We start from the raw sequence: 16,845 nt of genomic DNA, 5'->3' as shown, positions 1-16,845 counted from the left end.
TTGTTAGAAAAATGTGCATATTTCAGGTATAAATCATAGTTTACATTGCAGCTACAGTCAGAAATTGCACCGAAAGCAGACAGAAAAATTACAGACACCAACGCCAAATAACTAAATACTCATCATAAAACATTTCTGAAAAATACATAGTGTACAGCAATTGAAAGACAGGCATCTTGTGATTCCAGACAATATTTCCGATTTATCAAGTGTTTTACAGCGAAAACACAATATAGCGTTATATTAGCGTAGCCACAATAGCCAGAAACACTTGGGCGCCGACGACCAGTTCACATGCACGACACATTAGAAATAGCATCATAAAATGTTTCTTACTTTTGGTGATCTTCCGTCAGAATGTTGGACAAGGTGTCCTTTGTCCAGAACAGTCGTTGTTTGGATCTGGAACGGCAAATTTCCCTCTTGATTTAGCATGGGCACTTACCAAGTGGCACAGATCTCTCCAACGTCAACAAAGTCAGAGAACGGAACACGGCAAAACTCCCGAAAAAAATTCAATAATCTGATTAAACTATATTGAAAAAACATACTTTACGATGATATGGTCACATGTATCAAATAAAATCTAAACCGGAGATATTAGTCGTCCATAACGACAGCTAAACAGAAGGCAAATCCATGTCCTCTTTCGCGCGCTCCAGAAACAGGAAATGGATGGTCACGTCATACAAAGAGCTTTAATTCCACCTCAGAACAAGATAGACACGAAATTTCTTCTCTCACCGCCTCTTGACAACCAGGGGAAGGTGTATGAAGTGTACGTAGACTCTTACGTTCATTGCCCATGTATAGGCATGAAGTTGAACAGAGCATCGATTTCTGACATTCCACTTCCTGGTCAGGAAATGTGCTGCAGAAGGAGTTCTGTTTCACTCAGAGAAATAATTCAAACGCTTTTAGAAACTAGAGTGTTTTCTATCCAATAGTAATAATAATATGCATATTGTACGAGCAAGAATTGAGTACGAGGCCGTTTGAAATGGGCACGATTTAACTGGCTACTCAATACTGCCCCTTGCAGCCATAAGAAGTTAAAGCAAGGCCCCTGAACTCTCGTTTATTTTCTGCATTATGCAATGATATGGGCAGTGACCATGTAAAACTTTTACAACATACAGAAGAAGTGCGCTGGTTATCAAGGGGCAAAGTATTGACACGTTTTTTGGAATTGAGAGACAAGCTTAGTTTTATTTACTGACAATAATTTTCACTTGTCTGACCGATTGCATGAGGCCAGTCGTGTTAGAAACTCGTCATATCTGGGTGATCGGAATCTAGGATTACAGGGACTCCGCAACTATATTCAATGTGCGGGACAAAATTGAGGCTATGATTAAGAAGTTGGAGCTCTCTTCTGTCTGCATTAACGAGGACCACACACAGGTCTTTCATTGTATATGTTTTTTTTGTGTGCAAATGAACTCCAACTTATGGAAAATGTTGAATGTGATATAGTGGAGCACCTGAGTGAGCTGGGTTCCCAATTACGCAGGTACTTTCCCGAAACGGACGACTCAAACTGGATTCGTTATCCCTTTAATGGCCTGCCTCCAGTCCACTTACCGATATCTGAACAAGAGAACCTCATCGAAATTACAACAAGCGATTCTGTGAAAATTGAATTTAATCAGTCACTGCCAGATATCTGAATAGGGCTGCGCTCAGAGTTTCTTTCCTTGGCAAATCGCGCTGTTAAGACACTGATGCCCTTTGCAACCATGTACCTCTGTGAGAGTGAATTCTCGGCCCTCACTAGCTTAAACTAAATACAGGCAAAGACTGTGTGTGAAATGATTTAAGACCGACCCCCTCCAATACAATCCAACATTGCAGAGTTATGAGCATCCTTTCAAGCACACCCTTCTCGTTAACCTGTGGTGAGTTAGTCACAATTTTTGATGAATAAGGTTTTATATGTAAGATGGTTAAATAAAGAGCAAAAGTATTGATATTATTTGTGCACTGGTCCTATAAGAGCTCTTTGTCACTTCCCACTAGCCGTGTTGTGACAAACTGACTCATGTTTAATCAATTTATTGTATAGTGTGTGGCAGGATTACAATGATGGCAAAAAACAACATTTGAGAGTGCCCTGACCCTAATGCTAGAGGGGGTACGCAGCTAGAGGTTGAATGTTTGAAGGGGTACGGGACTATAAAAAGTTTGGGAACCACTGGACTAGACCATTCCAAAACTTAAAATGTGTTGCTTTTTTGCCACTTTCATGTAGACGTGATAGTGTGTTTTGGATCATTATCTTGCTGCGTGACCCAGCTGCGCTTCAGCTCACAGACGGATGGCCTGACATTCTCCTTTAGAATTCTCTGATACAGAGCAGAATTCATGGTTCCTTCTATTAAGGCAAGTCGTCCAGGTCCTGAGGCAGCAAAGCATCCCCAAACTATCACACTAACACCACATGCTGTGCTTCCAACCTGCATCCCACTGCGGGCTTGCTTCTGAAGCTAAGCAGGGTTGGTCCCTGGATTGGGAGTCCAGATGCTGCTGGAAGTGGTGTTGGAGGGCCAATAGGAGGCACCATTTCCTCTGGTCTAATTTTTTTTTATATCTCAATGCCTCAGGGCAGTGATTGGGGACATTGCCCTGTGTAGGGTGCGGTCTTTCAGGTGGGATGTTAAACGGGTGTCCTGACTCTGGTCACTAAAGATCCCATGGCACTTATCGTAAGAGTCCTGGCTACATTCCCTGACTGGCCCTCAGAGTTGCTGTATATATTCAGAGCCGTATCCCTGTAATGCTTAGAGAAGACCTTATGTCAAGTATTATTTTAAATGTTGTGGTTGTAAGTTCACTTGGCACATCTAAAGCCTTTTCTTTTGGTGTTGCTATAGGCCACCAAGTGCTAACAGTCAGTATCAAAATTAAAGGTCGACCGATTATGATGTTTCAACACCGATACCGATTATTGGAGGGCCAAAAAAAGCCGATACCGATTTAATCGGGCGATTTTTTAAAAATAATTTTTGAATTTTATTTTATATATGTTGTTGTAATGACAATTACAACAATACTGATTTAAAACGTATTTTAACTTAATATAATACATACATAAAAATCTATTTAGTCTCAAATAAATAATTAAACATGTTCAATTTGGTTTAAATAATGCAAAAACAAAGTGTTGGAGAAGAAAGTAAAAGTGCAACATGTGCCATGGAAAAAAGCTAACGTTTAAGTTCCTTGCTCAGAACATGAGAACATATGAAAGCTGGTGGTTCCTTTTTAACATGAATCTTCAATATTCCCAGGTAAGAAGTTTTAGGTTGTAGTTATTATAGGACTATTTCTCTCTACCATTTGTATTTCATTACCTTTGACTATTGGATTTTCTTATAGGCGCTATAGTATTGCCAGCCTAATCTCGGGAGATGATAGGCTTGAAGACATAAACAGCGCTGTGCTTCAAGCATTGTGAAGAGCTGCTGGCAAATGCAGGAAAGTGCTGTTTGAATGAATGCCTGCTGCTGCCGACCACCGCTCAGTCAGACTGCTCTATGAAATGTCAAATCATTGACTTAATTATAATATATTAATCACACAGAAATACGAGCCTTAGTTTACGGATTTTACTATATTAATGACCTATCATTCGAAAACAAAATGTTTATTCTTTCAGTGAAATACGGAACCGTTCTGGCATCCCTAAGTCTTAATATCGCTGTTACATTGCACAACCTTCAATGTTATGTCATAATTATGTAAAATTCAGGCAAATGAATTACGGTCTTTGTTCGGAGGAAATGGTCTTCACGCAGTTCGCAACGAGCCCGGCGGCCCAAACGGCTGCATATACCCTGACTCTGCTTGCACAGAACGCAAGAGAAGTGACACAATTTCCATAGTTAATATTGCCTGCTAACATGAATTTCTTAACTAAATATGCAGGTTTAAAAAATATATACTTGTGTATTGATTTTAGGAAAGGCATTGATGTTTATGGTTAGGTACATCGGTGCAATAACAGTGCTTTTGTTAGCGAATGCGCTTGTAAAATCATCACCTGTTTGGCGAAGTAAGCTGTGATTCGATGATAAATTAACAGGCACTGCATTGTTTATTTGCAACGCAGGACAAGCTAGATAAACTAGTAATATAATCAACCATGTGTAGTTAACTAGTGATTATGTTAAGATTGATTTTTTTTTTTTTACAAGATATGTTTAACCTCTCTAGGGTACGTGAGATGGTGGCGTCCCACCACTTCAACAGCCAGTGAAACAGCAGGGCGCCAAATTCAAAACAACAGAAATCCCATAATTAAAATTCCTCAAACATACATGTATTTTACACCATTTTAAAGATACACTTGTTGTAAATCCAGCCACAGTGTCCGATTTCAAAAAGGCTTTACGACGAAAGCAAACCAAACGATTATGTTAGGTGAGTGCCTATTCACAGAATAACACCATTTTTCCAGCCAAAGAGAGGATTCACTAAAAGCAGAAATATAGATCAAATTAATCACTAACCTTTGATCTTCATCAGATGACACTCATAGGACTTCATGTTACACAATACATGTATGTTTTGTTCAGTAAAGTTAATATTTATATCCAAAAATTGGCGCCTTAGGTTCAGAAGTTCCAAAACATCCTTTGATTTTGCAGAGAGCCACATCAATTTACAGGAATACTCATAATAAACATTGCTAAAAGACACAACTGTTTTGCATGGAATTTTAGATGCACCTTTCCTTAATGCAACCGCTGTGTAAGATTTCAAAAAAGCTTTACGGAAAAAGCAAACCATGCAATAATCTGAGTCGACGCTCAGAGCCTAATCAAGACACAAATATATCCGCCATTATTATGCAGTCAACAAAAGTCATAAATGTCATTATAAATCTTCACCTACCTTTGCTGATCTTCGTCGGAATGCACTCCCACAAGAAATGTTTGTTTTGTTCGGTAATGTCCTTCATTTATGTCCAAATAGCTACTTTTGTTAGCACGTTTGGTAAACAAATCCAAAGTCACGAAGCGCGTTCACTAAAAGCAGACAATGTCAAAAAGTTCCGTAACAGTCAGTAGAAACATGTCAAACGATGTATTGAATAAATCTTTAGGATGTTTTTAACAAATCTTCAATAATGTTCCAACCGGAGAATTCCATTGTCTTCAGAAGTGCGATGGAACAGAGCTCCCTCTCATGTGAACGCGCATGGTCAGCTCATGGCAGACCTTACTCATTCCCTTCTCCTTCGGCCCCACTTCACAGTAGAAACATCAGACAAGGTTCTAAAGACTGTTGACATCTAGTGGAAGCCTTAGGAAGTGCAACATTACCAATATCCCACTATCTAAAATAGGAGCTGAGTTGAAAATCGACCAACCTCAGATTTCCTACTTCCTGGTTGGATTTTTTCTCAGGTTTTTACCTGCCATATGAGTAATGTTATACTCACAGACATTATTCAAATCGTTTTAGAAACTTCATAGTGTTTTCTATCAAAATGTACTAATCATATGCATATCTTAGCTTCTGGGACTGAGTAGCAGGCAGTTTACTCTGGGCACCTTATTCATCCAAGCTACTCAATACTGCCCCCAGCCATAAGAAGGTAATCAACCTACCAGGGTGTTTACAAACACTACAGGAACAAGATCATCCACATGTGTCGTTCACATTTTTACTAATGCTGTATAACTTTGTTCTAAAGCTATATCTGTGCCCATTGGATGTCTGTTTTGGAATGGGTGGCCAGTAATAAACTGGTCCTGAACATCTCTAAAACTAAGAGCATTGTATTTGGTACAAATCATTCCTTAAGCGCTATACCTTAGCTGAATCTGGTAATGAATGGTGTGGCTGTTGAACCGGTTGAGGAGACTAAATTACTTGGCGTTACATAAGGTTGTAAACTGTCATGGTCAAAACATATAGATTCAATGGTTTGTGAGTTCTTACTGTGGAATGCAATGTTTGGTTTTCGCCAGGCATAATGCGACCCATGTCGTCCAAAAAGTTATTCTTTTGACTCATCTGTCCATAGAACATTCATTCTTTAGGTTCTTTTTGGCTAAATTGAGTCAACTTTTTGGATGAGATGGGTCCCATTTTAATGTCTGGCGAAAACCAAACTCTGCATTCCACAGTAAGAAACGCCTACCAACGGTCAAGCATGGTGATGGTTTGGGGATGCTTTGCTGCCTCAAGACCTGGATGACTTGCCTTAATAGAAGGAACCATGAATTGTGCTCTGTATCAGAGAATTCTACAGGAGAATGTCAGGCCATCTGTCTGAGTTGAAGCTGAAGTGCATCTGGGTTATACAGCAAGAACATGATCCAAAATACACAATCAATTCTACATGAAAATGGTTACAAATTGTACGTTTTGGAATGGCCTAGTCAAAGTCCAGACCTAATCCCAATTGAGACGACATTGTGGCAGGACTTGAAACGAGCAGTTCATGAAGCCACAAATGTTGCTGAGTTAAAGCAGTTCTGCATGCAAGAATGGGCCAAAATTCCTCCACGGTGACGTGAGAGACTAAACAACTACAGGAAGCATTTGATTGCAGTTCAAGGTGGCACAACCAGTTGAGTGTAAGGGGGCAATTACTTTTTCACAAAGGGGAATTGGGTGTTGCGTCACTTTGTTAACCAAAATGTGTACTTATTTTAATTATTTGTAAGCACAGGTTCACTTTATCTAATATTATCTTGTAGTTGAAGTTCTGATAACATTCAATAGCGAAAATCAGAAAAGGGGCAAATACTTTTTCACGTTACTGTAGGTCATGGCTCTCCAAACCTGTTCACGGAGAGCTACCCTCGTAGGTTTTCACTCCAACCAAAGTTAAGTAACCTGATTCAGATTATCAACCATCTAATTATTAGAATCCGGTGCTTGTGATTACAGTTGCCGTGAACCTGGTAGCTCTCCAGGAACTGGGTTGAAGAGCCCTGATGTAGTTTGAACTATGTGCTGTCGTTTTTTGGTCAGTCTTTCCCAGTGGTCTTTTGCAGTGTTGAGAAATGCAGGGAAGCAATGCTGACCTCTCTCCCTCTCAGGTTCCACGCTCCAGGATAAGGAGGATGACCCGGTCCCTGCTGAGATGGGACAGAACCACCCGTTCTTCCGGCGCTCTGACTCCATGACCTTCTTGGGCTGTATCCCCCCCAACCCCTTCGAGGTCCCCCTGGCTGAGGCCATCCCCCTGGCAGACCAGCCTCACCTCTTGCAGGTTAGCACATGTCTTTCATTTGCACTGACCAGTATAGGTTGTTATCAATAAAACGTCACAATACTGTGCAGAGCGTTACGGTCCAGCTCGACTAAAACCATTGACAACTACATGCTGTTAAGGGGTTGTTAAATGTTATAGCTATTTGGTTTTAATACCATCACCTTGGAAGAGCATAGTCAGAACTACACAGTTCAGATTACTCCACATTTAGCTCTACCATCAGAGTTATACAGCAAGTAACTGCATGCATTCAAGATCAGTAAACATCAATTGATCATGTATTTTCAGATTTGTGAAGGTAGCCTATCATTTGGCATGTAGCTAGCTAGCTAAGTTTCCCTTAGCTTGCTTCATCAGAGGTTAGGCTTTTGGAAGAGCTTGACATCGCCAAGTCCTTGTCAAATTGTCATTCGGACTACTGTCTTCACCTCTAGATGCCAAGCAAATGAAGCGATAGAGACTTTTAGTTTATCCTCTGAAAGTTGGCTTGTTAACTAGCCATATTGATGTCATCTGTTATTGGCTAGCCAATTTGACGGTCCATAAATCATGTCTGTCAGCAGCAATTGCGATTAAACACCAAAAAATGTTAAAGGGTTAATGTTAGCTAACTTCACTAAGTAGGTCTGTGTTGGTTGGAGAAAAAAGTACATTAGCTCTACTTAGCACTATGTTTAGCCAACTGTACAAAGTTTGTACCTGTGGCTTGCAAAGTAAGTCATTATCAGCTAACAATAGGCTTACGTCGGCAAATGCGCCCCTCTGCTGCTTGACAGGCAGAGCCTACAAAGGATGGTGAAGTGAACCTAAACCACTCATACTAATCAGGTGTAGTTCACTTATAATTCAATTATCCAATTAATGGTGGCCAATATTGAGATTGTGAGTCTACTTTCACGTATCTGAAATTACATGATCAATTGATGTTTACTGATCATGAAAGCATGCAGTTACTTGCTGTATAACTCTGATGGTAGAGCTAAATGTGGAGTAATCTGAACTGTGTAGTTCTGACTATACTCTTCAAGGTGATGTTATAACTATTTACATTTACATTTAAGTCATTTAGCAGACGCTCTTATCCAGAGCGACTTACAAATTGGTGCATTCACCTTATGACATCCAGTGGAACAGCCACTTTACAATAGTGCATCTAAATCTTTTAAGGGGGGGGGGGGGGGGGGGGGGCAGAAGGATTGCTTTATCCATTTGGTTTTAATACAATTTAACAACCCCTTAAACGGATTTTAGTTGTCAATGGTTTTAACGGAGTTGGGGGTCTCCTTGCCCCCCAGCAGACAAATATAACACTCTGCATCTTATTGTGACATTTTATTGATAACTACGTATGAGGGAAATTCTAACTTCTTACGGTTGAAATCCTGAAACGGGATCGATATGACAACAGCTAGTGGACGTGCAGGGCGCCAAATTCAAACAGAAATCTCATAATTAAAATTCCTCAAACATACAAGTACTTTACAACATTTTAAAGAAACTTGTTAATCCCACCACAGTGTCCGATTTCAAATAGTCTTTACGACGAAAGCACACCAAACGATTATGTTAGGTCAGCAACTAGTCACAGAAAAACACAGCCATTTTTCCAGCCAAAGAGAGGAGTCACAAAAAGCAGAGATAAAATGAATCACTAACCTTTGACTCATAGGACTTCATGTTACACAATACATGTATGTTTTGTTCGATAAAGTTCATATTTATATCCAAAAATCTCAGTTTACATCCGGTGATTTTGCAGAGAGCCACATAAATTTTCAGAAATACTCATGTTATACATGGAATTATAGATCCACTTCTCCTTAATGCAACCACTGTCAGATTTCAAAAAAACTTTACGGAAAAAGCACACCATGCAATAATCTGAGTACAGTGCTCAGAGACCAAAACAAGCCATACAGATACCCGCCATGTTGTGGAGTCAACAGAAGTCAGAAATAGCATTATAAATATTCACTTACCTTTGATGAACTTCATCAGAATGCACTCCCAGGAATCCCAGTTCCACAATAAATGTTTGTTTTGTTCGATAAAGTCCATCATTTATGTCCAAATACCTCCTTTTTGTTCGCGTTTAGGTCACAAATCCAAATTCATGAGGCGCGAGCACAAGGTCCAGACAAAGTCAAAAAGTTCCGTTACAGTTCGTAGAAACATGTCAAACGATGTATAGAATTAATCTTTAGGATGTTTTTAACAAATCTTCAATAATGTTTCAACTGGAGAATTCCTTTGCCTTTAGAAATGCAATGGAACGCAGCTAACTCTCACGGGCGTGCGCGAGACTGAGCTCATGGCACTGCCAGATCTCTGGTTGAAACAGCTCTCATTCTCTCCCCCTTCACAGTAGAAGCCTCAAACAAGGTTATAAAGACTGTTGACATCTAGTGGAAGCCTTAGGAAGTGCAATTGGACCAAATTTCCACTATCTTGGATAGGCAAAGAGTTGAAAAACTACAAACCTCAGATTTCCCACTTCCTGGTTGGATTTTTTCTCAGGTTTTTACCTGCCATATGAGTTCTGTTATACTCACAGACATTATTCAAACCGTTTTAGAAACTTCATAGTGTTTTCTATCCAAATCTACTAATAATATGCATATCTTAGCTTCTGGGACTGAGTAGCAGATAGTTTACTCTGGGCACCTTATTCATCCAAGCTACTCAATACTGCCACCCATGCATAAGAAGTTAACAAAGTGAAATTCAAGTGACATGTGCAGGTGAAGTCCTAACGGGCTCCCAAAACAGCCTGTTCTGTACAATCCTCAATGCAGTGTTATGACAGTAATTATGTTAAAACACCGCTATAGAGCTTCTTTGCCTACTTATAGCTTTATGGAGCAAGCTGTGCAATCTACTCTAGAAGTCAATAAATCCACCACTACCAATACGTTGCTAAACTCTGTTTTTTAGTTTGTTACAATATGACACTGCAACTTATTTTACATTTTTCTACCTCCCAGCCCAATGCAAGGAAGGAGGATCTGTTTGGCCGTCCTAGTCAGGGCCTGTACTCGTCCTCATACACAGCAAGCAAAGGCCTGGCCGAGGCCACCCTGGACCGCAGCTGCATGGAGGTTAACATAGGCTCCTCTCAGGTATACATAACGCACTGCCCGCCCTGACAACACACCAGCCCTGCTCTAATACTCTTATCATGCATCCTTCCTTTATCCCTCATCCCTTCAATAAACATGCACCCTTCCCTCATTCTCCCCTTCCCTCCTTTCTTGAAAGAATCACTGGTCTAACATGACTGGATTGGTGAAAGCAATGCAATGGAAACTGGAAAGCTTGCTAATGGCAATCCATGCTAGATCAGTGATTAGTACTCCATGGAAGGAAAAAGAGGAAGGAAAGATGCATCAAATTATTGGAGCAGGGCCAGTCTTCACAGTAAATTTCCATCCTAAAAAAAAACATTAATTATAGCACCATTCACTATAACCACAGCTGTGTTGTCCCCATGGATCCCACAGATCCTACCCACTAAGATGTCCTACTCAGCCAACTTGAAGAACGTGATGAGTATGGAGACTAGTCAGCGCGGCCGAGAGGACCAGCCCATGGACCAGGAGCTAGTGGCTCCAAAACCAGGTCCCTCACCCCACGACCTAGCTGCCCAGCTGAAGAGCAGCCTCCTGGCGGAAATAGGCCTCACTGAGAGTGATGGACCCCCACTCCCTTCCTTTAGGTATGGTACATGTGGCTAGTAAATAAATAAATTCCATCTAGGTTTGCTTTCTCAGTTCGCTCTCGATTTGCTTCAGTAAGGAAACAATGAATATAGTTAGGTTATATAAATAAAAACGTTCCTCACTCAATTCTCTCCCTCTCTTTGCCTATTACAGCTGCTTATGTAAATGCTCCTTACTCTCCTGTCTTTGGTATTAACAAGGATGTAACATCGTTGTGCCTTATGTGTTCTCTAGACCACACTGTAATATTAACCAGGAAGTATATCATCTCTCTGTCCTCTCCAGACCCCACTGTAGTTTCATGGGGATGGTGATCTCCCATGACATGCTGCTGGGCCGCTGGCGTCTGTCTCTGGAGCTGTTCGGACGCGTCTTCATGGAGGACGTTGGAGCAGAGCCTGGATCGGTATGCACACTCAGGGATTGGTGTTTAAACACTTATATTTACAGTTTTTCTCGAACTTCAAACCATTAATACAATGAAATCCACAAAAATATACAGCTAGACACAAAATAAAGAAAAATACCATTACCAAGATGATCGGCTAGAAAGTTTGAATTGCCTGGCTGGGCCGTTGAACAGCGCATTGATAATTCAAATGGAACTGTTAAAAGGCTTTACCTGTGGATTATCGTGAATAACTAATGGCTATCAACCAATCAGAATCCCGGATCCAAATGTAAGTTTTTATTACAGTAGACGAGTCACTAAGGCACTACAGCTTTCTGTCCCCAGATCTTGACAGACAAACATCTAATGAAGAAAAGTACAATTACCAAGATGAGATCAGGACTAAAAAACAATCTGTTAAACATTAAAAACTGTTGACTATCTAGCCAGACCTTTAATCCTGTCTGTCTGATCCCGTCCCCAGATCCTGACCGAGCTGGGGGGTTTTGAGGTGAAGGAGTCTAAGTTCCGTCGGGAGATGGAGAAACTCCGTAACCTCCAGTCTCGTGACCTGGCCCTGGAGGTGGACCGTGACCGTGACCAGCTGATCCAGCAGACCATGAGGCAGCTCAACACCCACTTTGGACGGCGCTGCACCACCACACCCATGGCTGTGCACCGCGTCAAGGTCACCTTCAAGGACGAGCCGGGCGAGGGTAGTGGCGTGGCCCGTAGCTTCTACACGGCCATCGCCCTGGCCTTCCTGTCCAATGACAAGCTGCCGAACCTGGACTGTGTGCAGAGCGTCAGCAAGGGCATGCAGGCCAGCAGTACGTGTCATCACGATTACAACTCAAGTATGACATTGAGTATGAAACTACTAGCGTCAATTTTTGAATTACTTGACTCAAATGGCAGTTTAACATGGTGGTGGCGATAACTTACTACTACCACCACTCTGGGGGAAGCAAGAGGAATTTCAGAAGAGAACAGAGATATATATATTTCCTAAAGTCTCCCTCTGTGTGTAGATCTGATGCAGCGGCTGAGGAACAGAGACCGGGAGAGGGAGCGGAGGAGTGGAGGGCTCCGAGCCGGCTCTAGGAGAGACAGAGACAGGTGAGACATACCTCCCTGCCCACCAACCCTGTGGTTGCTGTGGGCTATTAGGACATGTTGCCTTTCAGAAAACATTTGACCATCTGTTAATGTGTTATGCTGGAGTTACACAAAGCAACCTTTAAGCAAATTTAGTTGCAGTTAGAGGTCGCAAGTGACATCTCAAGCAACTTTGCTGATACACGAAGTAACTCAAACGTGAATGAAATTTTGTGCAACAGCCATTCAAATTGAAGCTGCATTGTCATATGGTTTGAGAAGTCGTAACTCACCTAATGTCATCTGCTGCAGGACATCATGATTTCACTAATGAATTGTTTATCCAACCGCATGGTTATTGTATAAGAATGGATTTGGACAAAATGCTGGCTGTACAATTTAGCTAGATAGTCAAAATGAAAATGTTATTTAGCTAGCTAGCAATGAGCTAACCAAGCTAGCAATGAATTAAGCTAGCTAGTGCAGTTCACATTTTTAGTTGAAACTGATCTGAGAGGTCTGGGTTCACTTCAAAAATTACATTTATTGACTACCAAACCATGTACCTTAACCATGACTTCCCATAATGCCAATATTTATTTACAGCTCCCGTTTGGCTAATGTCTCTTCTACCAACCTTGATCGCGGTTCCCGCAGCACTGACAGCTGTGTTGACATGACAACTGGGTCGGAGTTCCGAACCTTCAAATGGATCATGTGCGAAGCATTCATTTTGATTGGCTGTTGCTTGCAACTAGTGCACGAAGTTGAATTTTTTTGGAACTTGATGCAACCACGTTGTAGATTAATTACTTATCAGTTGCTGGGGGTGTTACACAAAGCAATCCAAATGCAACATAGTTTGAAAGTTGTAACTATAGCCTTATACATCTCACCACTGAAAAAAAATAAAAATATTTACACTACTGAGCTGAGCCGAGCCTAGCTGACCTGGTTACGCATCCACCATAGTTTCTGGCCTGCACTGCATTGTCTCACGTCGGATAACATGGCGGCCGTCTGCACTGATCTGTCTGATCTCGCAAACACTCATGGGATAGCTAAAAAGAAGTCCGGCTACAATATGCTGTCCTAACATTCAAAAATATTACCAAGGTGACATCGTTCACTGAACCCCCTTTCATCCTCGAGTCAGTTAATCTTACCAAAAACTATAAACCTGTAGCTAATGTTTAACAAAAATGTAATGAACAAGTCTTCACTACCTAATTCTATATCTAGGGAAGGTGTATTGTGGTGGTAGAATCCGTATTTATGAAATTCTATATGTGTACGAACATTTCAAATCAATCCATATGAAAGGTCAAGGATGCTGACACCAGTTCACACACTCAATGCTGAATACTCCCTCTAGCTCTAGCAATGCACATGAGTTTTCATGATATCTGTTCTGCTGTGATTAGCACGCCGAGTTCTACAGCACAGCAGACTGCTCTCCAACGTTATCGCGTTGGCCAAATGTTACAAAGTAGCGAGGCACAATGGCAGCTGTCAATCAGATGCATGCTGATTTCTTAAAACAGTTCAATAACTTTGGTTCTGTACTTCATCAACAAGCTGTTAAACTAGCTACTGTATGACCATTCAAACAAGCTTGTACTGGGCTGTTAGCTGGAGCATGGTTTGCCGTAGTAGCCAGTGCGTCATAGCTACTGAGAGCGGAGCGATTTTCAGAATTAGGAACTACTGTTACGCGGATGAGCAAAATCCAAATTTTATAGATGAGTTCCACGTCCTACAAGACCGATCGGTTGAGGGACCAGCATTACGTAGGAGTGACGCGATCTGGCGTAAGACAATGGCCTGCACTGGCCAGTTTGGTTCGGGTCGGCACGATGGTGTAGAATGTTTGAGGGCGCTAGCTAACCTTCCCTTCTGTGTGTGTGTGTTCCAGGGACTCGAGGAGACAGCTGTCCATTGACACCCGGCCCTTCAGGCCAGCCTCGGAGGGGAACCCCAGTGATGAACCTGACCCCCTGCCTGCCCACAGACAGGCCCTGGGAGAGAGGCTGTACCCCCGCGTCCACGCTATGCAGCCGGTACCTACCAGCTTTACAACAGTCAAACGAGCGCATAAATTATAGTTAAATTATCTATCATCTGTAAATGCAGTATCCATTCATTATTTAATCTATAATGCATTATATATCTATATATACACACAATCAACAAGGAATACTGTATGTGATAGGTGGTGAATAAGTGAAAACCTCAGGACAGTCTATATAATGTGACTGACTGGTGTTGTTCCTTCCTCTCCAGGCATTTGCCAGTAAGATCACAGGGATGCTGCTGGAGCTCTCCCCAGCCCAGCTGCTGTTGCTCCTGGCCAGTGAGGACTCTCTCAGGGCCAGGGTGGAGGAAGCCATGGAGCTGCTCATTGCACATGGAAGGTATAGTACAGCGTCCTATTCACCAATCTATCAATTTGTTCTCAAAATGTCACCCTACTCACAGTGCACTACTTTTGACCAGTGCCCCAAATGCTATATAGGGAATAGGGTGCCGTTTGGGACGCATCGTCAACCTACATAATTTCAAGGAGGCCCTCTTGGTCAGGTCTCCCTTGTGAAAGCGTTTTGTTTACCTCCAATAGGGCAACCTGGTTTGATTAAAAATAAAGTATACACTGACTGAAACCCCTCTCTCCTTCCACAGGGAAAATGGTGCTGACAGCATACTGGACCTGGGTCTTCTGGAGGCTCCTGAGAAAGCACAGGTAAGCTTCAGCTCTCCGTCTCCGGTCCCAGCATGCCCCAGCTCTGTGGTCCAGGAACACAAGTCATTAGACATGCCTGAAAGAAAGTTGTATGAAGAATAAAAGGAATGTGGGCTTCAGCCTCTTGACATTAATTTACTGGTTAGATTTCTCTGAATGTGGCTGTTTTTATAGGTTTACTACAGCATAATACAAATATTCACCTCATGATCACGCACTGATATTATATGCTCTAATAGTAAGAGGGTATATAGGACACTGTTTAATGTCAACATTTCAGCCGTAGCAACCTTTCTCAAGACCAGTCACTTATATTTTACTGGGTGGCACTGATTTTCATTATTTTACACTGTAATAACAATATAATTTGTCAATTGCGAATAAAGTTCCTCATTTTCCTGGTTGTAGCAGCAGGAGAATCGTAAGCGTCATGGCTCCACCCGCAGTGTGGTGGACATGGAGCTGGACGACCCTGAAGACGGAGATGACAACGCTCCCCTGTTCTACCAGCCCGGGAAGAGGGGCTTCTACTCTCCCCGGCCTGGCAAGAACACGGAGGCCAGGCTCAACTGCTTCAGGAACATCGGCAGGTAAGTCCTAGCGTCCTATTCCCTTTATAGTGCAACTAGGACCCATAGGGAACAGGGGGCCATCTGGAGTGCAGCCAATATTTACTTGTATTCAGGGATAAAACAACTAAATTACAATTATATGTAGCCTACCTCAATTTCCAAGTATTTAATATATATATAATAAAAACATTCTCTCCAGAATACTAGGGCTGTGTCTGCTGCAGAATGAGCTCTGTCCAATTACCTTGAACAGACATGTCATCAAGGTGCTGCTCGGCAGAAAGGTAATGAGTTCCACTGTTATATGGGCACTGTTGTACACTGCTATATAGAAACCACTATATCTGGACTTGTACACGGATAGAGTTCTCATCAGTATTTGTGTCTGTGAGCAGGTGAACTGGCATGACTTTGCCTTCTTTGACCCGGTAATGTACGAGAGCCTGCGGCAGTTGATCCGTCACTCTCAGGCTGGAGAGGCGGACGCTGTGTTTGCAGCCATGGACCTGGCCTTCGCCATAGACCTGTGTAAGGAGGAGGGGGCTGGACAGGTAAAGAGAACTCACAGGGAGAATATTTATTTCCATTTCGTTATATTTTTGCAATTGCCTCTGACTGCATGCTCTGGTTTTAATGCACTCTGTCACAACTGGCATTTCGCTGTACTTGTGCATGCGACATTAAACATTTGAAACTGCGAAGTTTTGCATTTATCAGGAGTTTACAGTGTTTTGAAAACCCTTCTATTCTGCTGTCTAATTGTGACAGAGAATGTTATGAAACATCACATTACGTTATTAACATGACGTCTGCTGTCCATGGCTATATCAGGTGGAGCTGCTGTCAGGTGGGGTCAATATGCCTGTGACTCCTCTCAACGTTTACGAATACGTGAGAAAGTACGCCGAACACAGGATGCTGGTGGTTGCCGAGCAACCTCTTCATGTGAGTTGTACAGTAATGTCTCATGTGGCACTGTATACAAGGAATTACCATTTTCTATAATAAGGGGAACCAAGTGGGGCATTCTGTATTGCGTTAGGTCTAAACTTAGCCTGGTCCCAGATCTGTTTTTATTTTTGGCATGACAA

At 41.9% G+C, this 16,845-nt stretch overlaps 1 protein-coding gene across 27 annotated transcripts in view; it reads left to right on the top strand.

Moving 5' to 3' along the window:
* LOC129857368 (E3 ubiquitin-protein ligase UBR5) overlaps positions 1 to 16,845 on the top strand; it is a 47,457-nt gene that overhangs the window by 29,060 nt on the left and 1,552 nt on the right. For 11 of the 27 annotated variants that reach the window (XM_055925546.1, XM_055925537.1, XM_055925539.1 and 8 more), the window contains 14 exons: positions 7,059 to 7,231; positions 10,219 to 10,353; positions 10,735 to 10,949; positions 11,239 to 11,359; positions 11,829 to 12,213; positions 12,376 to 12,463; positions 13,049 to 13,159; positions 14,358 to 14,502; positions 14,726 to 14,856; positions 15,122 to 15,182; positions 15,591 to 15,772; positions 15,954 to 16,038; positions 16,150 to 16,305; positions 16,586 to 16,699. In XM_055925546.1, the coding sequence (XP_055781521.1) occupies positions 7,059 to 7,231; positions 10,219 to 10,353; positions 10,735 to 10,949; positions 11,239 to 11,359; positions 11,829 to 12,213; positions 12,376 to 12,463; positions 13,049 to 13,159; positions 14,358 to 14,502; positions 14,726 to 14,856; positions 15,122 to 15,182; positions 15,591 to 15,772; positions 15,954 to 16,038; positions 16,150 to 16,305; positions 16,586 to 16,699 (2,102 nt within the window). The remainder of the gene's footprint in view (positions 1 to 7,058; positions 7,232 to 10,218; positions 10,354 to 10,734; positions 10,950 to 11,238; positions 11,360 to 11,828; positions 12,214 to 12,375; positions 12,464 to 13,048; positions 13,160 to 14,357; positions 14,503 to 14,725; positions 14,857 to 15,121; positions 15,183 to 15,590; positions 15,773 to 15,953; positions 16,039 to 16,149; positions 16,306 to 16,585; positions 16,700 to 16,845) is intronic. The other 16 variants (XM_055925535.1, XM_055925552.1, XM_055925544.1 and 13 more) reach the window with 8 other exon arrangements.

This window comes from Salvelinus fontinalis, chromosome 6 (genome assembly GCF_029448725.1).
Source record: "Salvelinus fontinalis isolate EN_2023a chromosome 6, ASM2944872v1, whole genome shotgun sequence".
Taxonomy (NCBI): Eukaryota; Metazoa; Chordata; class Actinopteri; order Salmoniformes; family Salmonidae; genus Salvelinus; species Salvelinus fontinalis.
This window is presented reverse-complemented; position numbering and strand designations above follow the sequence as displayed.